Genomic DNA, 26,152 nt, shown 5'->3' with positions numbered 1-26,152 from the left:
AGTAATCATTTCACCAAAAAAAAAAAAAAAAGAGGAAACCAAAGACAAGCCCTGAGGACACAGAAGCCATGGTGGTAGAGAAGCTGCCACCATCTCAAGGTGGGATGTACGTCTCTGCTCTGGCAGGCCATATGGATGCTGGTCCAACACACATACCATGCAGCCCCCACACCTGGGCCACACTTCCAGTATGCCTCTTCTCTCACCCCACCCCCCACTCCTCCTCTCTCATTAACCTACCCCTCCCTTGCCCTACTCCTCATGGCCTATCTTGGACCTAGAGGCTCTCCAAGCTCAGGGCTGCCTGTCCCACCCCTGTCCCCTCCCCAAACACCCCAGTCCTCACGGGGTTTGCTCTCCTCAGCAGGCGGTTCCTCCTCGGATTTCTCCTCCTTCTTCTTCACCAGCCGTACTTTCTCCAACAGGCTCATCAGGCGGCTGCCCAGGGTGGCCTCTTCCTCTGGTTCCTCCTCCTCCCCCACCAGCTGAATTCCTGGAGTTGGTCAAAGGGAGAAGGTGTCATTCATCTGCGTGTTTATTCATCTGCCCATTCACTTCTTCATTCATTGGTTCATTCATTCCTCATTTAGGTGTGCATTCTTGGTTTTTTTGTTTATTTCTCCATATGTTCATATGTTCGTTCATGTATTCATCCTTTGAAGAATTTTAAATGTCTTTTAAACTAACTATTGTAAATAGGTCCAAAGAACTAAAGGAAATCATGTTGAAAGTATTAAAGAGAAGTATGATGACAATGACTCCCCAAATAGAGAATATTAATAAAGAGGTGGATCATATAAAAAATAACCATATAGAAATTCTGGGGCTGAAAAGTACAATAACTGAAATTTAAAAATCACTAGAGGGGTACAACAGCATATTTGAGCTGGTGGGAGAAAGAATCAGTGAATCAGTAGGACAATAGAGGTTATCCAGTCTGAAGAGCAAAAAAGAATGAAGAGGGGCGCCTAGGTGGCTCAGTTGTTAAGCGTCTGCCTTCGGCTCGGGTCATGGTCCCAGGGTCCTGGGATCGAGCCCGGCATCGGGCTCCCTGCTCAGTGGGAAGCCTGCTTCTCCCCCTCCCACTCCCCCTGCTTGTGTTCCCTCTCTCGCTGTCTCTCTCTCTCTCTCTGTCAAAATAAATAAATAAAATGTTAAAAAAAAAAAAAAGAATGAAGAAAAACTAACGGAGCCTCAGAGCCTGTGGGATACCATCAAGTATATAAATATATGCATAGTGAGAGTCCCAGAAAGAGAGATGAGAAATGGCAGGGAAAATACTTGGAGAATAATAGCCCAAAAGTCCCAAATTTGATGCAAAATATTAATCTACACATCCAAGAAAGTAAACAAATTCCAAGTAAGATAAAACCAGAGAGCACCATACCTAGATACATGGTACCCAACTGTTTCAAAGCAAAGGCAAATGGAAAACTTGAAAGTCAGCTAGAGAAAAACCACTCATAACATATAAAAGAATCTTAGATTATTAACGGACTTATTATCAGAAACAATGGAGGTTACCCATTCAGCCCTCCAGCCACCCAACCACCTCTCCATCCAAGTTTAAATATCCATATATCCATATATCTATCCATCCATCATCATCCTTCTCTTTATCCACCCACCCACCCAGACATCTCTTCCCCCACTTCTTTATTCATTCATCTCTCTATCCACCAATTTACACACTCATCATTCACTTGCCTATAGCCATCCATCCCTGTATAATCCGCTCAAATACCCATGCAAACTTATCCTTCCACTCATCCTCTGTCTGTTCACTAATATGTCTGTTAATTCATTCATTCATTCATTCATTCATTCACGTATTCATTCATTCAACCAAAAGTTACACTGCACCAATACTGTACATATTTAAGATCAGGAAATCTTAGGGAAACTTCAGGAGAGGTCTCAAGAGAAAGTTTGGGAGATGGGTGATCTCTCTTACCACAGTGTACCAGCAAGTCTTGATGAAATTCAAGCAAATCCTGTCGGACGTCTTCAGAGAGAGGACAATCTTCCTCATCCTCACCATCTTTGAAGTGCAATAGCATGTTTATCTAGAAGAAGGTCAAAAGTTAGAATGAGGGTCAGAGGCCCAAGAGCAGAAACTCTGAGGTCAAGGATCAAAGATTGAATTGTGAGTCCCTGTTTAAGGTCATGAGCTGGTAAACACTATCTGAGAGACTAGAGGTTTGAATGGAGTCAGTGTCCGTCTGAAGTGACTAAGAGGTAAGACTGGTTCAGAGAGAAGCAAAAGAGTAAGAAATAATTATATCAATAGGGTCAGAGGTCAAGCATGAGTTTAAAGGTGTAGTATCATCAGTAGGGGGAAAGGCTAAAGTTGGGGTTTAGACAGTAATGCCAGCTGGGGTCAAGGGTCAGAGTACCTGCTCCTGGGGTGGGGAGCGGAACTCGCGAGTACGTCGGGCAGTCTCAGCTGCAGACATGGTGAAGGCTTTCATGAGGAGGCCATAGCGATCCCGCTGGTTGGCCTGGAGCTTGTCCACATAGCGCTCCGCAAAGGCTGCTAGGGATTCCACACGGTGCTGCAGCTCTTGGTCACAGAAATACTCCAGCAGGTGGCACATCTGTGGGAGGACAGCCATGCAGTAGGAATGATGGTGATGAGACCATCCTTGAAACTTTACTTGTTTCTTCTCCCCTCTCCATGGCCCTGTCCTATCTGCCATCATCGTTTCCTGCCTGGATCCTTAAGCCAGGCTTCTCCATGGTCTTATCTCTCCAACCCACCTGCCACATGGCAACCGGAGAGATCATTTGAAGCCAGCAGCACTCCAATCATCTGTGGCACTTCCACAGCTCCCCACTTCCTCGGGACAAAGTCCAGACTCATGCCCCACCAGATCCTGTGTCTCCCAGCCCAGATCGGGGGAGGCTGGAGAACAGGAAGAATCAGCCCACCTGTAACTTCACAGATTCTGGCAACTTCATCTGGAGCAGCCCTTCCTCCAAGTCTTCTTCTCTTTCCCCTTCTGCTGTCTCCTCTTCCTCTTTTTCCTCATCTTCTTTCTCCCGTGCCTCTTCCTCCTCATCCTCCTCCTTCTCCTCTTCATCTTCCTCTTCTTCTTCCTCCTCTTCCTCTTCCTCTTCTTCCTCAGTGAATACTTCAGGTTCAATCATCTTCAAGATCTGTTTCACATCCTCATCGGCAAAGATGCCCATCACCTACAGGACAAAGCCTGGGTCCTTCACTGTGGCTCACAAGACCTCCAAATCAACATCCCAGCCTCACTCCCCAGATCTGCTTCTCCTGCACATGTCAGATTCATTCCTACATGGGCTAGATATGATTCCTCCTACACAAAGAAATGGCATCCCCCTGCCCTGCTATTCATCTTCCTTAAGGTCCCCCCAGATCCACACCCTGTATACCACCTAACCTGGCCCAGACCACATAGCCAAACATGAGCACCTCTCCCTTCACTAGCAAATGTCCTTTCTCCTAAGTTTGAGCATATGTGACTCTGGAACAGGACACACCCTACCCTGATGGGATGCTCTCATAGCTCCCAGTATATGCTAGCCCTCAGTAAACATAATGAAGATGCTAACAGACGGAGGGAGAGCAGGTAGATGAAAGGGAAAAACAGTGGGGAAAGACAGATGGATACATGGGGGAGAGAACTGTATGGCTGAATTAATAGATGAAATAGTAGAGGTTTGAAGGGGAGAGAAATTGGTGGGCAGATAACGGATGGAGAGGTGAAGGTAAAGGTAGAGGAAGAGATGGGTGGATGAATGACAGGATATATAATGTATGGATAGGTGGGTAGGTGGATGGATGATTTGATAGGTACATGAGTATGTGAATGAGTGGATGGGTAAATAGATAAATGGGTAAATAGCCAGGGGGTGGGGTGGGGTGGGATGGTTGGATGATGGATGGGTGGATAGGTTTGCACATGAAAATTTGGATGGATGGATATATGGATGAGACATTAGATGAGTATGTGAATGAGTGAAAAGATACACGCAATAAAGGATGAAGAATGAGTGTATGGTGGGTAGATGAATGGTGGTGTAGATAGTTGGATGGATTTGTGGGTAGGTGGATAGGTGTATATATATACGGATTGAGAGATGCATTGGTGGACAGACAGGCAGGTGGAAGATGAAGGAACAGATGAACCTGTAGATGGGTGGATGGATGGATATGTGGATGAATGTATGCACAGGTGGACGGAGGATGATAATTGGATGTATGAAAGGAAAGAGAGATTAATAAATAAATGGCTAGGTAGATAAATGAATAGATGGAATGGTAGATATACTGATGTATGAGTAAATGCAAGGATGAATGGCCAACTAGATTGAAAGTTGGATAGATGGATACATGGATGGATGGAGGGAGGGATATGCGGGCAGAGAATGGAAGGATAAATATATGGATGGACTTGTGGACAGGAAGATGGGGGTATGTTTGAATAGACGGGTGGAGGATAGATAGATAGATGAATGATGGTTGTTTGGATGGGTGAATGTTAAGAAGGGAGAAAAGATTAATAAACAGGTTAATAGACGACAGATGAATGGATGGGAGGAAAAGTGGATGAAAGATGAGTAGATGATAGAAGGATAAATTGAAAGGTGGAGGATGGAGAGGTGAATGGGTGGTTGGATGCATAAACGAGAGGGGGATTGATGGATGATTTGGAATGTGGAAGACGAATGGGCCAGAGGGAGGCAGGAGGAAACCATTACCAGCAGGGTGGACACGAGCTTGAGCACGGGCACAAACTGGAACTCCACAGAGCCCCCGACAGGGTCCCGTGCGTGCTGCCCACCGCCTCGCACAGCCTCCCCCAGCATTCTCAGCGCTTTATCCCGCAGCGCCTCCAGAGGGATGCTGGGGCTGAGGCGGGCCCGAGCTTCCGCCACGCCAGCAGGCGGCAGGGCCGCCACGAAACAGGGCGGGGAGAAATGGTGTGGAGGCCTCAGCGAGGTGGTGACGCCAACGCCGGGCAGGCCGTAGCGGCGGGGGCCGTTTTCCGCACTTTTGCCAGGGGGGAAGAGAGTGATGGCGCGCGTCTCCTCCGTGAGGGGCACGATGTACTCAGAGAGCATGGAGCGGCGGCTGCGGCAGGCACTTTCGAGGTGGATGCTGATGAGGAGGTCGTAGTAGCCGGCCCGCAGCGGGCCGGGCAGGTGCGCGTCCTCCAGGGCGTGCAGCAGCTGCGCCTGGTCCACGTGGCTGCACAGAGCATGGGCCACGCGGTTGTTGCCCAGCGCGCACACCGCGCGGTAGAGGCAGAGGGTGTGAGAGTGGAACCGCTGCAGGTCCAGGCGCTCCGACAGCTCCAGAATGTCCATGCAGCTGCGGCGGACGGGACAGGGGCCACAGGCAGGGACAGACCACAGAGAGGCAAAGAAATGCTAAGGTGAGTGTCAAATCCCAGTATCCTGCTGGGTCAAGGTTCTGTGAGGTCTGCGGCGCTGGGTCTAGGAGTCTTTTAATAGTTCTGGACGTCCCGACGTGGTCTGGGGGCTCCTTGGGATATATCTGGGATCCCTGGGATGGTCTGGTACTCTGGGGTATCTGAGAGTACATGGAGGAGATCTGGTGACCTCAAATTGGGACTGAACCTCCCTCTGGCAGGCTCACTGAGGAACCTGGCTATGTTTGAATACGACTAGAATGTAAACCCCACCAGGGCAGGACATTTCTGCCTTTTGGGCACTTTTTTTTTTTTTTTTGCTATATTCCCAGCACCTCAACAGGACTTAGCACATAGTAAGTGCTCAATAAATACTTGTTAGATAGATGGATAGATTGATTGATAAAGTAAGAGCGTGTATCTGGGACTCCCAGAGATGGGTCTGAGTCCCCTTGGGCAAGTCTGAGCCCCCTGAGTTATACATGAGCATTGCTAGAATGTCCGTTCACACGGGTTTGGTGTTTCCAGCCTAGAATGCTGCTGGTCACACAGGAAGAGCTCAGAGCTATCTGTTGAATGAATGAATAAAGGAAAGATGCAACATATCAGAGCCTCTCGGGGTGTCTGGGATTGGAGTCTGTTCAAGGTACCTAAGAGCATTCCTGCCATACATGTGAACACAGCTCTACTCTGGGTGTGTCTGGGTCCCCTGGACTGGGTTTGAGATTTCCATGGGATACATCCAGAGTCTCCCTGGGTGTGCCCAAGACACCCTGGGCTGCATGTGGGCCTCTCTGAGTAATGTCCATGTCCTTCTGAGGGGCGCTTGAGGCTTCTGGAGTTCGTGTGGCTTCTCAGTGTGGATCTGGGCTCCTTGAAATGGGCTTGGAGCCCTGTGGGGTAGGTCTGGGGTCCCTGGATGTGAGTCTGTGGTCCACTAAGATGGTCCTAAAGCCCTCTGAGGTGGGTCTGGAGTCCCCTGGAGTCTTATCTGGGGATGCCCGAGCTGAGAGTCAGAGTCCCCTGAGGTAGGTCTGGGGCCTACTGGGGTGTTGGCTGGAGTCCTGGGGTACTGGTGGAGGGGGGCACTGAGAGGGTTCCAGACCTCAGAGGACTTGCAATACCCATCCCACCCCCACAAGCCTGGGCTGGCCCTGACCGGTTCTCCTCAGGGATGTGCAAAGCCATCATGGTCAGCGGCTCCTGGCACTGCACAGCCCAGCCGAGCCGCTCTCCTGCACGCCGTGTCTCCACCTGCAGGAAGTGGTTGGGCATACGGCTCCACGAGACAGGCATCAGCATCTGCACCTCTAGCCGAGGCGGGCACTGCGGGGCCGGGTTCTTGCGCTCACTCAGAAACATGGCGGCTGACAGCGGCATGATGTTCTAGGGGCACAGAGGTGTGCTCGGGTCAGGATTCCCAGCCCTCTCTGTCCTGCCACTCTGCTTCCAGGGAGACCTCCCGGATTGCTCCACTTTTCAGCCACTCTGGCAGCCTGACCTCCCGCACCTACCACCTCAGCCTGCCCCATCACTGCACTCTTACCTTCTGCTTCCCCAACTCAAACTGGATGACGTTCTGGTGGGTGGGCAGGACAAAGACGGCAGGAAACAGCTTCGTGTTGGGCTCCACCTGGCAAGGAAGAAAAGGCCAGGGTGAGGAAGAGGGTGACCTAGAGGTGACATTGACTCTGGATCCTGAACTCTGGGGTTGACTGCCCCAGCCTGATCCTGCTGGTGTTTACAGAGCCAAACTCAGGCACTGAAAATGCCGCAGGGACCCCGAGGTTGCTCATGGGCTGCACCACCTCTGATCCAGACAGGCCAACCTCCCCCACCGCCCCCAGGGGCAACATTATCTTCCGGGTCATTGTGCATTTCATGCCCTCCACCTGGTACCATTTCCATTTCTCTCCCAAGACTCATTTGTCAAAACCCAGGAAGGTCTTCTGACTGCGCTTTCCCTCCAGCCCCTCTGATCTCCGCAGTGGAACCCACCCAGCCTCCATCACCACAAACACCATCATCTGTGAAGCAGTCTTGCCAAACCTGAATCTAACCACACCTGTGGACCCGTCTGCCGGTTGACAAGAAATACAGGGGACAGAGGAAAACGTTAAAACAACACCACGGGGACGCATCAGCCAGATTAAGACTGAGAAGCCAGGCCAGCACTCTTCAGATGGTGGTAGATACATGAATCCCCCAGGATTAAATTTCAGATTCTCACTGGGCAGGTGAGAAGGGGGAAGCCTGAGATTCCTCATTTCTAACAAGGCCCCAGGTGATGCAGATCCTACTGATCCAGGGACCACACTTTGAGAAGCAAATCTTTCCAGGACAGACAGCCTGGTTTCTTCAACAAACACATTTCAGAGAAGAAGACAGACACGGAAGGGAAATCTACATATGAGAGACTTGAGGGGCATAGCAACTAACTAAAATACATGACCTTATTTGGATTCCAATTCAAATGAACAAACGGGAAAAAGACATTTTTGAGACAACCAGAGAAATGTGAACACCGACTGGATTAATTAAGTAGGAATTACTAGGGACTTTTTATACGAGTGGTATAGTGGTTATGCTTTTTAAAAGAATCCTTACTTTTATAGAGATACATACTGAAAAGAGATGAAACCATATGATATCTGGGGTCTCCTTCAAAATCATCCAGTGGGTGTGGAAGTGAAGATGGGTATAAACGGTAAAGATGACACAAGATCAGGGTGCCTGGGTGGCTCAGTTGGTTGGGTGACTGCCTTCAGCTTGGATCATGATCCTGGAGTCCCAGGATTGAGTCCCACATCGGGTTCCCTGCTCGGCAGGGAATCTGCTTCTCCCTCTGACCCTACCCCCTCTTGTGCTCTCTTGCACTCTCTCTCTCAAATAAATAAATAAAGTAAAACCTTTAAAAAAAAAGATGACACAGAGCTGCAAGTGGGTAACAGTTGAAGCTGGAGAGTGGGGACATGGAGGTCCAGTACACTATTCCATTTTTGCATATTTTTGAAATTCTCCATTTAAAATAAAGTTTTATAAAATCCAAGTTAGATGGATTGATGGATGGATAAGTGGATAAATACGTGATAAAGCCAGTGTGGGTGGTAGATTCTTGGTAGTGGGTATATAGGCGTTCACTGTACAATTCCTTTGATTTTGTTGTATGTTTGAAATCTTTCATAATAAATAAAATAAGTGTTGCAACAGGAAATGTTGAAAAAGAAAAGCCCACCCGAGGATTCATCCTAGGGTGTTCCCTGATTGGCGAAAAGTTGGCGATTGGTGTCAGCAGGGCCAAGAGGGACTATGGATCCCTCTCCAAGGTCAAGGCAGTGCTCTGTCTCCTCCTTTCTGGGTGTCAGTTCAGTGAATGGTTAACTAGGTGGTCTCCCAGGGCCTTCCCAGGCCTGGCCTTCTCTGGGGTCTGTCCTCAGAGGGGGTCTGGAAGGGTCTTCCCAGCATTCTGGGACATGAGGACACTATTGCTAAGCTGGGCTCACCTGGAAAAAGGTGTTGCTCTCTTTCCCATTGGCAGTAAACGTCATCAGGCCAGTGGCCAAGTCCACCAGGCAGCCAATGACGAGGTCTGTGTGGCTGATCCGGCCCTGATGCCCGGAGCTCACGAAGTCCCCGCCCCACACCATGTAGCAGTTGCTGCACTTGAGGCTGGAGGAAACAGGAGTGGTCAGTGCATGGCTCCTCAGCCAAGGTGCTCTGGACCCTGGACATTTCCTTCCCCAAACTCCCAGATTACCATGACTTCAGAGCTCCACCCCCAGACCCCCACCTGCAGACCCGAGTGCCGAAACCCCAAGCCCCTCAGAGTGAGAGTTCTTAGAAGTTGGCTGGGGGTTCTGGGAGGAAGAGAGGGAAGGGGAGCAGGAAGAGAGAACAGAGACAGGAGGTAATGTAGAAAGGGGAGCATGAGATGAAGGAAGAGAAAATGGAAAAGACCAAACAGAAACAGAAGAGGAGGAAAAACCCAGAGGAGGAAAGTAAACAGGGAGAGAAGAGGAGAAGAAGAGGGGGAGGGAAGCTGCTGGGGCGAGCCTGGGGAGAGCCAGGTGCCCAGCGCTGACCTCTCACTTCCCACAGTCCCAGCCCCTTTCCTCACCTGCTGTGGACGTTGCCTTGTTCGTCCCCCATGGTCACTGTCACTGCCCGGACCTTGCTAAGTTCGAAGTTCATGTCGTGCTGATGGTAGTCGGGGGTGACCCAGCCCACCCACACGCAGCTGGGTTCCTGGCCAGCGAAGACCCTCACAGAGTAATAGTACTAGAGAGGCAAAGGGGGACCAATGGTCAGTCCAGAAGGTGCATGACACAGGGCTTCCCTGGAACTCTAAGTTGGTCTCTCTGGATTCAGTGTCCTCTGGGAGTTCAACAAGAAATTACTGGATTTGAGACACACACACCCCGGGGTCTATGCCCCTCTATTTCTGTGTCTACTGATATATTTTTAGATTTGGGAATCCTCTTGGGACTATTTGTGATACCCCCGAATTTGGGTCCCTCTCCAAATTACAAAGTTATTAATAAATAATAGTTGACAAATAGTTCACAAATTAATTAACTTAATCACCACCAAGTGGGTACAATTTGTATCCGCATTTTACTGATGGGAAAACCATAAAACTTCCATAAAGGAGAAGGCATAGAGCAGAAGTGACTTACCCACTTGGCACCCAGGTAGCCCATAATCCTAACCACAAGGCTGTCTCAGAAAACATTTCAGATTGGGAAATCCCCAAACTCTACTGGGGTAATTGTGAATGTTGGTTCCCAAGAATATACTAGAATAGCTATTAAATTTGGGGGTATTGAGTTTATATGGGTGAACACAAATATGAGGTCCCAAGTCTATATTGGTACTTCCTCTGGATTCTGGATCCCTGGGAGCTTTATAAGTGTGCCTCATAGCTTCATTGTGTTCCTGCAATTTTTAGGCCCCCTAGGTATATGGATTTAGAGGTTCAAAGGACTAAATCAGTGTGTGCTCTATTTTATGGTCTTCAGTGTATACTGGGGTGTCCCCAGGTAAGGGGATTACTAGGGGATTGCCGCATGAAATTTGGAAATCTCAGGGGTCTCAGAGTTGAGGGTCCTAGATTCCCACCGTGGTGGTATTGAGGATGATCTCAGGGTCATCACGGTTGTCAGCGGGCACGACCTCTCGAGGGAGTCGGGGCAGAGTGGGAGTGGCTGGTGGTTGGGTCATCATGGCGGCCTTCTTGGCCTTGAATAAGAACCTGGTGATGGGGAGGAGAGGCTACTGTGAGAACCAGCTCTCAAGCCCAGCCCCCAGACCTCTCCACCACAACATTCATGACCCCCACATCCCATTTCTAATACCCAAGTCCCCGCCTCTAGAGGGATAAAATTGCCAACTGAGTCATCATTATCCATTCTGGAGATGCTGTGCTCTGTGCTTGCAGATGCCCAAATTTAAAGGTGCCTCTGGGGACATGGAGGTTCCCTTTGGGGCATACAGTGGTCCCCCTAAGTCAGCATTTCTCATATGGGTGCTAAAGGCATTTGGGAAAGGACAATCCTTCATTGTGTGGTACTGTCTTGTACACCAAAAGCTTGTAGAATTCCTGGAGTCCCCCAGTAGCATCACCACCGTCCCAACAAACTGTGATAACCAAAATCGTCCACCATTTCCAAAGATCCGCCAAGAGACACAGAACTACATCCCACTGAAAACTACTGTGATAGTACGGGAAAGCACATTTAGTTTCAAGTCAGGTTTAATGCCTGTTGAGGGTCTCCTGTGAAGTTAGCTTTTGGGGGGGCACATTTGAGGCACAGAAATGACCCCAATTTAGAAGACCAGCAGTGTCCACTGGGATACCTTGGGGTACAGTCAACTCTCCCAAGACACTTTAGTGTCCATGGATAATAAAGTCCATTGGGTGAAATGCTTTGGGACCTACCAGGTACCCCAAGGATAGTGGAGTTTTCCATAGATATAGTGGGATACCCCAACTTTACATTCTCTGGGAAATGAGAGCATCCGAGGAGATAATGGGGTTCACTTGAGGCATGATGGGCTCCCTCAGGATTCTGACTCCAGAATGTTAAGCATATATGGGGCCACTGAGGGACACAATGGGGTTTCTCATGTATTGAAGTGGGGTGCCTAATTGGGGTTCCCAAACCCCACCCCGGCCCTACCCTCGACTCACCCTCTCTTCTTGTTCTTCTCTGTGGTAGCATCCTTCTCATTCTCCACCCTGACGGGCTGGGCCTCCACCCCAGCCTGGGCATTGCCCCCGGGCGCCCCCTCCTTGGCATTTCCTTCTTTGCCCCCCTCAGCCTCACCCCAGCGCCCCGCTGAGCGCCGCAGGTTTTCATAGTCGGGATCAGGTTCTGCCGCCCGGGCCTCATCCTCAGCGGGGGGCTGCAGGCCGGGGGATGTCAGGGGGGTGGTCCCTGCGGTGCACCGGAAGCGCTGGTGGAACTGGACTGGAAGGCTGAGCCGGAGGAAGAGCATCTCCACCAGACTGTTCTGGGAGCCCCAGGTGCGGTGGCTCAGGCGCAAGCAGGGTGGCGTGTCCACAGTGCCGTCCACGCGGGCCACCTAAGGGGGAGCAGGAAGGCTGAGCCAGGCAGGCAGGCTAGGCCACTGGTCCTAAACCCGGTCCGCAAGGAGCCACCATGAGGCCTTAGAGCACCTGTGTGAGAATTAGCCAAAGACTCACTCCTCTGAGTGGATGGGCTCCCTGGGGGACACAGAGCGTGGCTGTAGGGTATGCTCAGCCCTCTGCCGATCTCTGTCTGGGCACCTCGTACAGTGACAGCCCTGGCCAGACTCTGGAATCACTTGGGGGAACATTCTGAACCTACCTACACACAGTCCTCACTCCAGACTAAGTCATCCACCCATCCATCCATTCCACGAATACTTCCTGAGACCCTACTATGTGCCAGACACCGTTCCCCAGTGCTGGGAACACATCAGTGAGCAGAACAAAGGCCCTGCCCTCCTGGTGTCTTGGGGAGACTCTCCGGGAGAACAGGCCAGAAGGGCCAGAGTTTTGTAAAGGCCCCCCCAGATAAATTTTTGCTAAATTTGCTGTATATGGAAATAAAACATTCAGAAAAATGCACGCGTCATAACGCACAACACGGTAAGGTTTTAGAGTGACCCCATCTGTGTGTCCAGCGCCCAAACGGAGACATAGAACTTGACCAAGTTGATCAAGTCCCACCCACCCAGCCAGGAGCCCCCTTGGTGCCCATTCAGTCAGCACCCTCTCAAAGACAGTGAGGGATTCTGATGAGGGAAATGTCCCGACCTTGCCTAAACAAGAGGCAGGAGCTGACAGAGGACAGATGCCTGGCCTCGGTGCTCCAAAGACAGCCTCTCAGAGGCTTTCTGGAGACTCCATGAACAACCAGAGTGGCTCCCTTTCTTTCCTGTCTCTTCTTCAAAGACCAAATGCCGAGACCTCTGTGCTCTCTGCCAGCCAGTGAATTCACCCCGAAACTGTGGCCAAGATTTGCTGTTCCCAGACTGTCTGCGGGGTCTTTTTCTCTGCTCTCCCCCGTTTCTTATAAACCCAGTTTCGCTCTGCTCCTTGGCAACAGTCTACTGACCATCTCCCTCCTGTGATTTGGGTGCGGAGTAACTAAACATCTCAGATATTCTTTCACAGTAACACCCTCCTGATTTAACACACCACAGATTAGCTCTTCCTGTTCTCGAACTGTCTACAAAGGGGAACCCACAGTTGTTGTGCTGTTTTGTGTCTGCCTCCTTTCACTCGGCATTATGTTTGTGAGATTCGTCCACGTGGTTGTGTGTAGGTTAGTCTATTCGTTCTTACAGCTGTCTAGCATTCTGTTCTTTGGGTTGAGAACACATCTGGCATTAGCAGGAATTAGGAGGTTCAACGTCTGCTCCATCAGCCTCTCCAGCCCCTGGCACCTCTGGTCTTTCTGCCTTCACTGTCACCCCCTGTAATCCACTCTCAATGGGGACCTTTCCAAAACTCAGATCTAAACTACTTAAAACTCATCCATTCTCACCTAGTCTTAAAATGCCTCCCCACAAATTATTGATTACAAAGAGAAAAATAATAATTTATGGTAGAGAAACCTGGCCGACTCCACCTTAACCACACAGTCAAAATTAAAGTAACTGGTAATAAGACATAATGACACTATGTGCCTCTTGATATCCTGCATCAAGCAGGACACAATGTTCTGGCATTCCTGCCGAATATGTGTCACCTGTACCTAATCATGAGGAGATATTTGACAAACCAAAATGAGAGATAATCTGCAAAGTAACCGGCCTGTACTCTTCAAAAATGTTAATGGCATGAAAGACAAAGACAGACTCAGGAACATTTGACATTAAAGAATAAAGAGACATTGGGCGCCTGGGTGGCTCAGTTGGTTAAGCGACTGCCTTCGGCTCGGGTCATGATCCTGGAGTCCCGGGATCGAGTCCCGCATCGGGCTCCCTGCTCGGCAGGGAGCCTGCTTCTCCCTCTGACCCTCCCCTCTCTCATGTGCTCTCTCTCTCATTCTCTCTCTCTCAAATAAATAAAAAAAATTTTTTTTAAATCTTTTAAAAAAAAGAATAAAGAGACATGGGGTGCCTGGGTGGCTCAGTTGGTTAAGCATCTGACTCTTGGTTTCTGCTTAGGTCATGGTCTCAGGGTCGTGAGATCGAGCCCCGTGTGGGGCTCCACGCTCAGTCCAGAGTCTGTTTGTCCCTCTCCTTCCCCTTCTGCCCCGGCCCCCATTTGCTTGTGCTCTCTCTCTCTCTCTCTCTTAAATAAATAAATAAGTAAACAAACAAAATCTTAAAAAAAAAAAAAAGAATAAAGAGACATAACAACTAAATGCAACATATAATCCTGGATTGGATCCTGGACCAGAAAAATAAAAAGACACATTGTCACCACAATTAATAAAATCTGAATATGGATTATGAATTAGGTAAGAGTATGTATTAGTATTAAATTTCCTGATTTTCATGACCGATTTTCATAACTGCAGTTCTGTAAGAGTATAGCCTGTTCTGAAGAAATGCACATTGACATATTTAGAGATAAAGAGGCACGATGGGGGCACCCAGCTGGCTCAGTTGGTAGAGCATGTGATTGTTGATCTCAGGGTCATGAGTTCGAGCCCCATGTTCGGCATAGAGTTTACATAAAAATTAAAAAAAAAGATGTATGTCTCCAACTTATTCAAATGATTCAGAACAGAGAGAGAGGGAAAAGGATTATGTGAGGAGATCTGAACAATGCCATGGATGGGAAAACTGAGGCTCAGGAGGAGACAGTCACATGCCCAAGGCCACACAGCAAATAAGAAGCCAACCCCGGTATGCCTGATTCTAAAGTACCCGCTGAAGTTCAGCCACGTGGGATTCAGGTTCTTCCCAGGTTGAGAAAAGGACTATCACTTTGGTCTATGTGAGCTTTTTACGGTCAAAGTCTGATGCTAAGTTTAACCTTGGTAAAGAAAAGACACTAGAGCCTAAAAACTAGGGTACTCAGATTAATGAAGAGCTGTTAAAAACAAATAAACTAAAAAAAAAATATGTATATACAGATAGCAATTAGTAAGGATGGTGCCAAAATGTACTGAGAGATTTACATTTCTTTAAACCTTGCTATAAGATGAGATAATTATAAGGACCGGAAATTTCCGTCTGGGTCACTCAACCCAGCTCCTCTTTTTTCCCTTCCCCTATTTAATAGGCAAGGCACCTGGAGGTCAGACCGGTTGTGGTTTGCTGAGGTTATACCCTACAAGGCAGCCCTGGGAGCCCACTGTCCGGACATGCCCTTCTACACGGTTTGTGGGCTAACACAGAAGGAAAGGAGAAACTTGGGGAAGAGAGCTGCGGGAAGAATGAGGTTTGGAGGCAGATCAGAGGGTACTGAGTGGGGTCAGTCCTCACCTCATAGTGGGGGTGCTCAAGGGGCACGGCCTCAAATTGGGGAAGGCTTTTGCTGAACCAGGTGGTGACTGGGCGCTGCATGTTGATGGCGAATGGCTCAAAGCCTTCCTGGAGGCCACAGATGGCAAAGAACCGCAGGGAGCTCACGTCCTGACCCAGGTTCAGGTGACCCACCTGGCCGGGTCCCAAGCTGCAGACAGGTAGGAAGCCTGGTGGAAGGGGACAGAGGGGCAGAGGTGAGGACAGGTGGGCAGGGCAGGGGCAGGAGGGGAGGAGTTATGGTGGAAGGAAGGGATGGAAAAGCAGGAGGCTAGGGACCCAGTGTAGGGTCAGGTGAGAGGAAAGAAAACCAGAAGGGGGCCAGGAGGCCAGCTCTCACCATCCCCAATCTCGATTTCCCGGAAGGCCGTCTCAGAGCCTGAATCGGACATGAGGACCTCGCCATTGAGGGTGAAGATAATGGTGTTCTCTGTGAGGTCGATCATGCAGCCCACAACATCACCTGGCTGCCACGGGCGCCCAAATGGCTCACTGCCCAAATGCCAGCGCTGGCCCTGTGAGGAGATGAGGGGGAAGATGCGCCATCGGAGGGACACGCAGAGAAACGGAGACACACAGAAGCAAGGAGAGACATGGAAAGATCCATACACAAGGCATTGGGCCCAGGGCATGTGGGACGGAAGAGGGGTCACCCCCACAGGGCCCCCATCATTTCCCACATTTCCATCCAAGATCCTTGGAATGTAAGGGGTAGGCTTTCATGCTCTCCCTTCCCACTGATCTCTGTATCCCATCTCTTCTGCCTGAGCTCTCTATGTTTTCATGGCTGGGGGCTGGGGTTATGCAGACCACCAGAGCGGTAGTGGGGAGTTGGGGGCGGCAGCGAGTGAGAGGGATGGAAAGGAACAACGAGACTGCCAATGTCTACGGACTCCTATAGACCAATATGCCCCCCGGAATAGATCAATGGATAATGGGTTGGATGGATGGGAGGCAGGGTTTAAGGGTTTATGCCTGGATGGAAGAATGGAAAGGAAGTTGAGTCTACATGGGTTGATACAGGAAAGGAAGAAAGTATAGACAGAAAGATAGATGGATGCGTGGGTGGGTGGATGGATGGGCAGGGGGATGGGTGGATAAATGGATGAATTGATGGATTCATGCATTAAAGGATTCGATAAATAAATGAAATCACAGATTGATTAAATAAGTGAATGACTGAACTAACAAATAAATGAATAAACAGATGGAAATGTGGACGGTTAAGTGATTATCTGAACAGATGAGTAGATGGATGGATAACTGGATTTGTGGGTAGATGAATGGATGAACAGAAGGATGGCTGGATAGAGAGATGGATGATGGATAGATATATGTATGGATAAGGGCGCCTGGGTGGCTCAGTCGGTTAAGTGTCTGCCTTCAGCTCAGGTCATGATCTCACGGTCCTGGGATCAAGCCCCGCATTGGGCTCCCCACTTAGCAGGGAGTCTGCTTGTCGCTCTCCCTCTCCCTCTCCCCCTGCCCATCCTCGCTCTCTCTCTCTCTCAAATAACTAACTAAATATTTATTTTAAAAAAGATATATGCATGGACAGGGAGGGTGGGATGGATGGATGGATGGATGCATGGATGGACGGACGGATGGACAGATGAATGAGTGGTAAGGCAGATGCAGGGAGGAGTGGACAGTGGGGCACAGACAGAGGCAGGGCTGGCGTATATGAGCTGTGGGAGGGACCACAGGGCCTGGCAGAAAGGAGCCCAGGGAGGTACCCACGCGGTGCCCATTGAAGACATAGGCCAGCTCATCAGCTCCCAGCTCCACGTCAGGCCGCAGGTCAGGCCTCGCCCAGCCCACTCGCATCTCACCCGTGGTGACTGCTTCGAACTCAAAGTACCAGCGTCCGCTCTGCACCGCATAGGATTTCTCTGCCCGGAAGATGCGCACCCGATCCCAACGAGACTGGCTCTCCACCTGACCTACAAATGGGGCCAGGCAGAGTCAGGAGCTGGGTGGGGAATGGATCCCAAGACACTGAGAGGTTGGTGGGAGACTCCAGAGACGTCAAGGGCCTTGGGGGCCCTGGGGGAAGAGGGATAATTTCTTGGTGTTACAGGAGAAGAACTGGGGACTCTCAGACTAGTCAAAGAGGTGGGAAGGACCTACTAAGTGAGACTCTCACCCCCACCCCATCTCTTTAGCACTCAGAACCCTCAAAGAAGAGATGCTTACAGGACAGAAAGTCGGGTCAGTCACCGTCATGGTCTAGGGTTAAGGGTCAAGATTAGGGTCGATGCTTAGATTCAAGGGTTGAGAGCAGAATCAGGAACAGAGTGTCAGAGTCGGGCTCAGAGAGAGGATAGAAATTGGGGTTGGGGCCAGGGGTAGAGAAACTGAAGGTTGGGGACCACAGCTAGAGAGGCTGATGGAAGCTGGGACTCGAAGTCAGTGATAGGTCAGGGGTCAGGTTATGGGTAAGGGTTAGAGGTTCTGAGTTCTTGGTTGGGTGGCTCCAGGTTGTAGCCACAGTCTAGAGGTCAGGGGTTAGGCGTCTTAGCTGGGGGTCCGGGATCTGGGCTAGTGCTCACTGGGCTCCTGGTCTGGCAGGGCTCGAGTATGATCGAGGTCAGTGGTCAAGATTGGGTTCAGGGTCGGGGTCAGAGTAAGGGTCAGGGTGGCGGGGAAAAGGCTCGGTGTTGTAGATGGAGCCCATCCAGGGGCCGAGCGGAATCAGAAGTCAGGGGTCAGGCAGCAGGGCCTGCGTCGGGCTAGAAGTTAGCGTCAGGGGCCCCGAGGTCCGCACTCACTGGGCTCCTGGTCAGGCGGCTCGATGTTGTAGCCGTAGCCCAGCAGCGTGCGCACGGCCTGGCAGAGGCTATCCCGGTTGCTGCGCTTGGTGGCCTCATCCAGCAGGCGGTAGGGCACCAGGCGAGGGTTGCGGCGTGCTGGGATGTCCTGCACAGCACTGTAGCTCCAGCCCTGGGCCACGCGGTCTCGTGCCCACACATTGTGCCCATTCTCTGCCAGCCGGTCCACCAGCGTCATCTGTGCGGGTGTTAGCCGCACGTGGCTCAGGTCCAGTGGCGCCGGCTTGTACCCGTTGCTCATCATGTACCTGTGTGCGTGGCAGAGCTTGGTGAGATGAGACCCCTGACCCCCGCCTCTGGGCTCTGCGCAACGGGGCCCCTGACTTCCCACCCTTGCTCTCGGGGTCCTGTGATCCTGAGCTCTGAGTTTTGGGATTTCTGACCTTCGATCGCTTGACATCGGGGTTCCATGACTCCCCTGAATGAGCTTTGAGATACTTGGCCTCTGAACGCAGGATCCTGTGGCCCTAGCAAGGGCTTCGCTTCACTGACCTCTGGCCTCTCTGACCCCTGCGTTGTGATTTGGGGAGCCTCATCTTCAACCCTGGAACTCTGACCTCTCACCTCTAACTCTGAGGTTTCTTACCTCTGACCTCAGAACCCTATCACTTCAAATTCCTGGCTTTGGAGTCCTTGACCTCTGAACCCTGGCCTCTATCCTCAGGACCTCTGATCTCTCACCTACAATTTTAGGGTCCCTTACTTACGACTCCTAATAACTTCTCACCTCTTTCCATTGACCACCCCTGCCTCTGACTTGGAGATATTACCTCTGTTCCCTCATTTTCCCTGATTCTATGGCAGACCCTGACCTTGGGTCCCGACTCACACCCACTCTCCCTCTGGAACTCCCAACTCTGCAATCCTGACACCTCCCCAGGACACTCACCACTGACTCCAGAGCCCTGACCCTTGACCCCTGGTCCTATGACCTTCACCCTAACCTGTGGCCCCTTTGTCTCTGACTTCAGCCTCCCTAGAAGACCCCCTCAACCGCCCAGCCCTCACCACGTCATCCCCAGCCTCCCACTGTATCCCCCAGATGGGACCCGGGCCACCACACTCACGTCTTGGGGAGTTTGGTCTTCTTTAGGTTGTCCTCTGCCTTCTCATCCGCCATGCCCACATGGCAGCCCAGTGCCAGCAAAGTCCTGGGGTGCGGAGGACAGGGTCACCGCACACATCCTCCTGGCCCCTGGCCTCCTCTCCCCAAGCCCGACTCCCCTCCTTCCCCGGCCCTGGCCGGCCCTCCGCGTCTCTTGCTCTGGCTTTCTGGGTGTCTGTCCCCATCTCTCTGTCTCGGTCTCTGTCCCTCTGGCTCCTGTCTCTCCCTGCTTCTTTGTCTCTGTATCTCTTTGACTATGTCCATCTTTTCCTGTCCGCTTCTTTCCCTGATTCCGCGTCTCTCTCTTTCTCTTACTGACCAGCTCTCTTTATGCCTTTGTTGCTCTTTCTTGCCCTCTTTCAGTCTCTGCCTCACGATCCCTGTCTCTCCTTGCCCTCCTCCTCACCAGAGGTCAGGCCCAGGCCCCTGCTCCCCGGTACCCCCCTCACTTGAGCGTCTCCCCCGACATCTGCAGGTTGTAATTCCTCTCCGGCTCTGGTAGGCTGTGGAAGTCCACAAGACACGGGTGCAGCCTCTTATTGTCATCCCGAACCTGGAGAAATCCCGGTGTCAACTCCTCAGGTCCCCTTCCCTCCCCCCAACATGCCCAGACTGTGACCCCTGAACTCCTGCCCTTAGATCTGCCACAGGAAACCCAAGAGTCCCTTCCCCCAACCACGGGCCCCTCCCTGCTCATTCCCCCCAACAGCAAGGCTGACGCCCTCATGCTGCAGGCAGTCCCTCACCGGGCCGTAGGTCCAGCCCTGCTCAATGCGAGTCAGCGCCCAGAGTTCATGGATGTTCTCTGCCAGCTTCCCCCGAATGCCCTCCAGATGGGGAGGCAGGACAATCTGGGGGCAGGGCAGGAAACATTTGTGAGGCTCCTGTGGTCCTTCCCGCCTGCACCATGACCCCTCTTCCCAAGAACATGTACAAGCCCTGGACAGTCCCCCAGACCTTTCCCGCTGTTCTGAGCCCTGCTCCTCATCACCTGACCCTGACCCCAGGGTTGACATCCAGCTGAGTAAGGACTTAGAATCACAGAATTAAGGAATTACCTGGGAACGGGACTATCTCCCCCCTGTGGACTGGTTGCTCCATGAGGACAGGGCCTGGGGCTGCCTCAGTCTCTACCACTTTCCCAGCCCTGCCTAGCCCAGAGCCAGGCCCAGAGAATATCCTCCGGAAGTGGTTGCAGAATGAATGGATGAGTCTCTTTCCTTCTTTGTACAGTGAGGATCTGAACAATACTGACCTCGTAAGGATTCAGTGACATAACCTAGATAAACTACTAAATCTTACGTAGTTTAGGTAAAAGCCTGCCACACAGTAGGTGACTAATAAATATTAATGTCATTAGTGTTCTTCAGACAAGAGATAATGATGGTTCAGACCAGGGCGGGCCATGAGGAGGAGAGGAGGCAGGGAGGGATGTCCAGGAGGCCAAGTGGACAGCCCATGAGGCTTACAAGCTGGTGGGGAGTGGGAGGGAGACATCCAGAAGGAGGCCCATCCTCTGGCCTGGCTACAGGGGGATGGCAAGTTTCCCGTGAAATAATATCGCTACTGTTACAGATAACAGTAACTACTGAGTACTATTTACTCAGGACTGCCTCACCAGGAAACCCTTTCGGGGCAGGCAGTACCTGGACAGTGTCCACAGGGCAGGGCACAAAGTCGGTGTGTGAGAGGCAGCGGCTGGGGCCCACCAGGTGGGGCCCCCGAGGCCCCTCCCGCCGATACTCTTTGATGGGCTCCAGATGAAGTCGCTCTCGAGGGAGCACAGCCTCGTGGCATGGGGCATAACCAGGTGGAGGGAGGAACTTGAATTCGCCATGGCGGCCACCAAGGAGGAACCGCACCCTGAGTGGGAGAGAGGGGTCACTGGCGGGGCAGATTACAGGGAGAATCCATGCTCAGTGGGGGTAAGGGAGCAATCCTGGGATCAGTGAAAAGTTCTGGGAAAGATCACTGGGCAGTCATGGAGTCATGGAGGTCATTTAGGGCCAAAAGGGAAAGTATAACATCAAAGAGAATGTCTGAGGTCAATGAGAATCATTGAAGAATCAAAAAAGGAAAGTGTGGAGTCATTGGGGAGTTAATGCAGGGTCATGGGAAGGTCCACTGGAAGAGACGCTGGCTCAACAGAGTATTTGGGGATATTGGGAGGTTTTTGGGAGACCAAGAAGGCCATTTGGAAATCACTGAGAATCTGATGTAATGGTGAGGTAACCCTAATTACCACTGGGGAGCCCTTCACAGAGCTTGGGGTCATCGGGAAAAGACTGAGTTACTGAGAGGTCTTTGAAATAATTGGGGTCACTGAGGGATTATGGTCACTGGAGGATTATGGAGCAATTGGAAGATCACTGGGAGATGTCAGGGTCACTGAGAAGTTAAGAGCATAGAGTCATTGGGAGAGTCCAAGATCATTGGGGGGTCACTGGGAGGGTTCGGGGTCACTGGAAGACAGCTGTCAGATTCCGGAGTCATTTGGCAGTCATTGGAATGGCATAGAGTCATTGGGAGAGCCTGACATCATTTGGGAAATAACTGGGAGAGTCTGGGGCTATTACGTCATTATGCAATTTGGGGGAACACTTGAAGGTCACTGGAAGGACATGGGGTTGGGAAGAAGCTGAGGTCATTGAAAGGGTCTGGGTCACTGGGAGGACACTAAAGTGTTTGGGACAATGTAAAGGTCACTGGGACTTTCACATAAAGATCTGACTCTTCAGTCCTGAGGCTCCGGGATCCTGGCTTTATAGGAGGCCATGTTGTGACTAGGGAAGCTGTCTTGGAACAGTCCCAGGTCTGGGTCTTGGCAAGGGGGCAAGGGCAAGTCCTCACTTGACACCAGCCGAGAAGCTGACGACAGGGAAGAAGAGCCCATCCAGGTTGAAGGCCTCAAAGACGCCCTGCACAGGACAGCCATTGATTCGGAAGGAGATGGATGGCACACTGAGGTCCAGGCAGCAGCTGACCACGTCCTCTGGGGCCAGGAGGTGCTGCCCTGGGGAATTCACCAGGCGTGCCACGTGTCCTGCACCAGGGTCACCAGGGAAGGGTCAGAAGTCAGAGGTCTCAAGACCTCATTGGTCAGAGACCAATGGTCTCAAGAGACAAGAAGCAGATATTAGAGGATCCTTTGGGATCTAGATCTTGGCAACCCTAAGGTCAAGTGTTCCCATGGAGGGTCCTGGAGCTCTGAGATTATCGGGGAGGTCAAGGTTCCCCTGAGTTTAGGATCCTGAGACCTATGGCGTCAGAGATTAAAGTCCTCCTGGAGTTAGAATTCTGGAATCTTTGGGGTCAGAACTCAAAGATCAGGGGTCATAAAAATCTGGGAAGTTTTCTAGGATCTCCAGGGCCAGAGATCATACATCTCCTGGGGTCAGAGTTCTGGAGGCTATGAGGAAATGGGTTAGGGCCAAGATTCTGGAAGCTTTAGGTCTTGGGAAATTAGGAGTAAGGGGTCAAAAGTTGGTCTATTCTGGGGATCAGGATCCCAACGACCCCAAGATGTGTGGTGAGAAACTTGGAAACTCTGGGGCAGATAATGAGGGATAAGAGCCCCCTGGAAGGGTCCAGGTACCTGTCCAGAGATGCAGCCCGTCAAAGCCGTAGGAATAGAGGTCATCGCCGACCCCATTGCCGCCCCAGCCCTCGCCACCCCCTGGGTAGGGGCTGTAGCCCTCAGTGAGGGCCCAGCCCACCCGCAGGTGGGTGGCCTGAGCTGTCAGGAATGGAGCCACCTCGTCCACCATCACCTCAAAGTACCATTTGCCATACTGCGTGGTGCCCTCAGCTCGGCCCACGAAGATGTTGGGGCGGATGCTGCAGGAGAGATGGGACAGGAGAGGGAGTGAGGGAGAGATTGGGAGCAGAGCCAGGTTGTTGCAGGGGTGGAAGTGAGAAAGGGAGAAAGAGGAGGAGAGATATACACGGGGGAAAACAGAAGGCAGAGACATGGAGACAGAGAGAAAGCAGAGACAAAGACAGAAAGAGACCTCAAAGAACAGAAGAGTGGCGCCTGGCTGGCTCAGTCAGTAGAGCGTGCGACTCTTGATCTCAGGGTTTTGAGTTCGAGCGCCACGTGGGGTGTAGCGATTACTTAGAAATAAAATCTTTAAAAAAAAAAAAAGAGGGGAGCCTGGGTGGCTCAGCGGGTTAAGTGTCTGCCTCTTGATGTCAGCTCAGGTCATGATCTCGGGGTCATGAGATTGAGCCCTGAGTTGGGCTTTGTGCGGACGTGGAGCCTCCTTAAGATTCTCTCTCTCCCCCTCTCCTTCTGCTCCTCCACACCCTCTCTCTCTCTCAAAACAATAACAAAAACCAGAGATGAGAGAGATGGGTGGGAGACAGAAAAAAAGAAATGGAGGAGAAACAGACAGAGAGAGAAACAGACAGAGACAAAATGAGCAAACAGAAAAAGACAGAGAGGAGAACAGACAGAGGCAGAAACGGAGCAGGGAGAGAGAACAAGAGGAGTGGGAGCCAGGGGTGAGCTGGGGCAAGAGCAGACATCTATGAGGCCTGGGTGTCAAGTCCTAGCGTGGGAGGCGTTGGAAGGGACATCCACTGAATGTGGAGTCTCTGAGTCTGGGAAAGGGTGGAGAGGTTCTGAGATCTGTGGTCAGGGTGAGGTCAGGCTGGGGTCAGAGGTTAGGGGCCAGACCTGGTGACATAGTTGATGAGGTTTGTCTGCAACAGAAGCTCACGGCCAGGGAGCAAGTTCTCAGTAATGAGATCTTGGTTGGAGCGCACGGCCACGCCATTGCACACACACAGGGAACACAGCACATCTAGCACCTGAAAGTCAAGGTCAGAGGTCAGGTGGTGAGAGCACCAGGGCAGGGAGATCACGGAAGGTCTACAGTGGAAAGCCAGATATCAAGGATGATGTGCCAGGACAGGAGATTTTGACTGTAAGGAGGTAGTGAACGTGGGAGATCAGGGCTCACAGAGGAAGGTAAAGGGTCACAGAGTAAGGTCAGCCTGGGGTGGGGGGCCCACAGGAGCTGGGATAAAGCATCAGCAGTGTAAGGAAGGGGAGACTGGAGTAAGAGGTGAGGGGGGTCAAGAGAAGATTTTAGATCATCAGGGGCTGCACACTCCTGTCTTTGGGGACCAAACTGGATAATGTACACATGGGAGCTGGTTAGAAATCATGCATCGGGAACAGGCAGGACCTGTGGCGAACTGGAGAGTGTAAACACGGCCCCCTAAGGACTACAAAAGTAGGTATTTTTAAAAATACTTCAGAGATCCAATGAAGCACATCTGTGGCCCAGAATCTACTTAAGAACTGTCAGTTTGAGACCCTTGTGTCGAGATGGAAGCGTGTGGAGAGCAGTCCAAGATGGGGGGAGGGAAGTGAGGGAAGTGGAGAATCCCAGGGCATGGGGAAAGGTCAGGGTTCAGATTTCAGGGGATGAGAGGTCAGGGGGAGGGGCCAACCTTGTGGTTCCTCCCATGCTTGTCCAGGAGAGAGATGATGGACTTGATGTGGTTCTCTTGGATGATGTTCAGCACCTCAGGACTCTCAATCAGGACACAGTACAGCACCTCCAGGATCCCTGCGTAGATGGCAGAGTAACGGGTGAGGAGACCGCGGCCCTCCCCTGCCCCAGCCCCTGTCCCCTCCCCCTGGGTTCTCCTACCAGAGGAGGCCTCCAGCCGATCCAGCTTGCTGACCAGCCAGTCCAAGTTGGTAGAGAAAAGGGCACAGTTGGTACGATTGCCACGGATCAGGGAGGCTGAGGGTGGAAAGAGGGGTCAGACCCAATGGGACTGAGAACCTGGGGGCACTAGGGGAAATCAGGCCTGGGCCCCTTACCCAGGAGTTCATAGAGCAGGTTCACAATCTCTTTCCAAGACTCGGCTGCCTCCTCCCCTGCAAATTCGGCAAAGTGGGCAGCAGTGGTGTAGACATTTAGGCGGTCAATGCAGTTCAGGACCAAGGAGAGCATCCCCTGGGGCGCGGGGAAACAGGGTGGGTCACTGCGGGTGTCCCAGGCCCTCCCTTCCTTGCTTTTCTTGGATTTGTAAATTCATCTGACTTCAACAACCAGTGATTATGTCCCCAGATCCAACGCCCTTAGCTCCATATTCCCCTCCACTCCCATCACCCTCCTCTCCTCCTCAGCTCCCCACATCTGTCCTTGTCCTCTCTGCCGCTGTCCCCAACATAATACATCCTTATTAACATCAGGACTGACTTTGTGCTTTTCCTTCCTGAAGTTGTCTTTCCATCCCACCCACTTCCAAGCACCCCACTCGGGTCCTGTGTGACCCAGCTCACTCTCCACACCAACCATCAGAGAGATTTTTTCACATTTTACATTTTCATCTTTGTCTTCTTTTATCGTGAATTATAACAGACATACAGAAAGGCATATAAAACATATACAGTCAGTTCTTGTTATTCGTGCTAGTTAGGTTCTTTAAAATCACCATGAACAGGGCGCCTGGGTGGCTCAGTTGGTTAAGCGACTGCCTTCGGCTCAGGTCATGCATGATCCTGGAGTCCCGGGATCGAGTCCCGCATCGGGCTCCCTGCTCAGTGGGGAGTCTGCTTCTCCCTCTGACCCTCCCCCCTCTCATGTGCTCTCTCTCTCTCATTCTCTCTCTCAAATAAATAAAAAAAAATCTTTAAAAAAAAAAAATAAAATAAAATCACCATGAACAGTTAGCAAATACTGAACCAAACAGGGAGTTTTTCGCTGAGTCACAACATTTTTGTCAAACGATCAATACATCCTCTTGCTTTATATGTGTCTGTTTAAAGACACTGGTTTAATACATATTGTTGATTCATTACATTAAATTCATGGCCAACA

General features: G+C 51.2%; 1 protein-coding gene and 1 non-coding gene across 10 annotated transcripts in view; one reads left to right on the top strand and one right to left on the bottom strand.

The window, feature by feature from the left end:
• The window catches only part of RYR1 (ryanodine receptor 1), a 108,429-nt gene that overhangs the window by 67,458 nt on the left and 14,819 nt on the right, over positions 1-26,152 (bottom strand). For all 9 annotated transcript variants that reach the window (XM_081806846.1, XM_081806839.1, XM_081806840.1 and 6 more), the window contains exons 14-38: positions 25,150-25,285; positions 24,974-25,069; positions 24,771-24,889; positions 23,989-24,122; positions 22,906-23,147; positions 22,161-22,353; positions 20,957-21,173; positions 20,057-20,161; positions 19,760-19,863; positions 19,273-19,356; positions 18,146-18,453; positions 17,115-17,317; positions 15,715-15,889; positions 15,336-15,544; positions 11,596-11,990; positions 10,524-10,656; positions 9,523-9,683; positions 8,909-9,074; positions 6,952-7,038; positions 6,565-6,791; positions 4,732-5,344; positions 2,932-3,195; positions 2,397-2,597; positions 1,955-2,066; positions 347-493 (exon numbers count right to left, since the gene is read on the bottom strand). In XM_081806846.1, coding sequence (XP_081662972.1) covers positions 347-493; positions 1,955-2,066; positions 2,397-2,597; positions 2,932-3,195; positions 4,732-5,344; positions 6,565-6,791; positions 6,952-7,038; positions 8,909-9,074; positions 9,523-9,683; positions 10,524-10,656; positions 11,596-11,990; positions 15,336-15,544; positions 15,715-15,889; positions 17,115-17,317; positions 18,146-18,453; positions 19,273-19,356; positions 19,760-19,863; positions 20,057-20,161; positions 20,957-21,173; positions 22,161-22,353; positions 22,906-23,147; positions 23,989-24,122; positions 24,771-24,889; positions 24,974-25,069; positions 25,150-25,285 — 4,831 coding nt within the window. The remainder of the gene's footprint in view (positions 1-346; positions 494-1,954; positions 2,067-2,396; positions 2,598-2,931; positions 3,196-4,731; positions 5,345-6,564; positions 6,792-6,951; positions 7,039-8,908; positions 9,075-9,522; positions 9,684-10,523; positions 10,657-11,595; positions 11,991-15,335; positions 15,545-15,714; positions 15,890-17,114; positions 17,318-18,145; positions 18,454-19,272; positions 19,357-19,759; positions 19,864-20,056; positions 20,162-20,956; positions 21,174-22,160; positions 22,354-22,905; positions 23,148-23,988; positions 24,123-24,770; positions 24,890-24,973; positions 25,070-25,149; positions 25,286-26,152) is intronic.
• TRNAN-GUU (transfer RNA asparagine (anticodon GUU)) lies at positions 14,496-14,568 on the top strand. The gene has a single exon. It is a non-coding gene; the product is annotated as a tRNA-Asn (tRNA).

This window comes from Leptonychotes weddellii, chromosome 16 (assembly GCF_054177405.1).
Source record: "Leptonychotes weddellii isolate Sample4059 chromosome 16, ASM5417740v2, whole genome shotgun sequence".
Lineage (NCBI taxonomy): Eukaryota > Metazoa > Chordata > Mammalia > Carnivora > Phocidae > Leptonychotes > Leptonychotes weddellii.
This window is presented reverse-complemented; position numbering and strand designations above follow the sequence as displayed.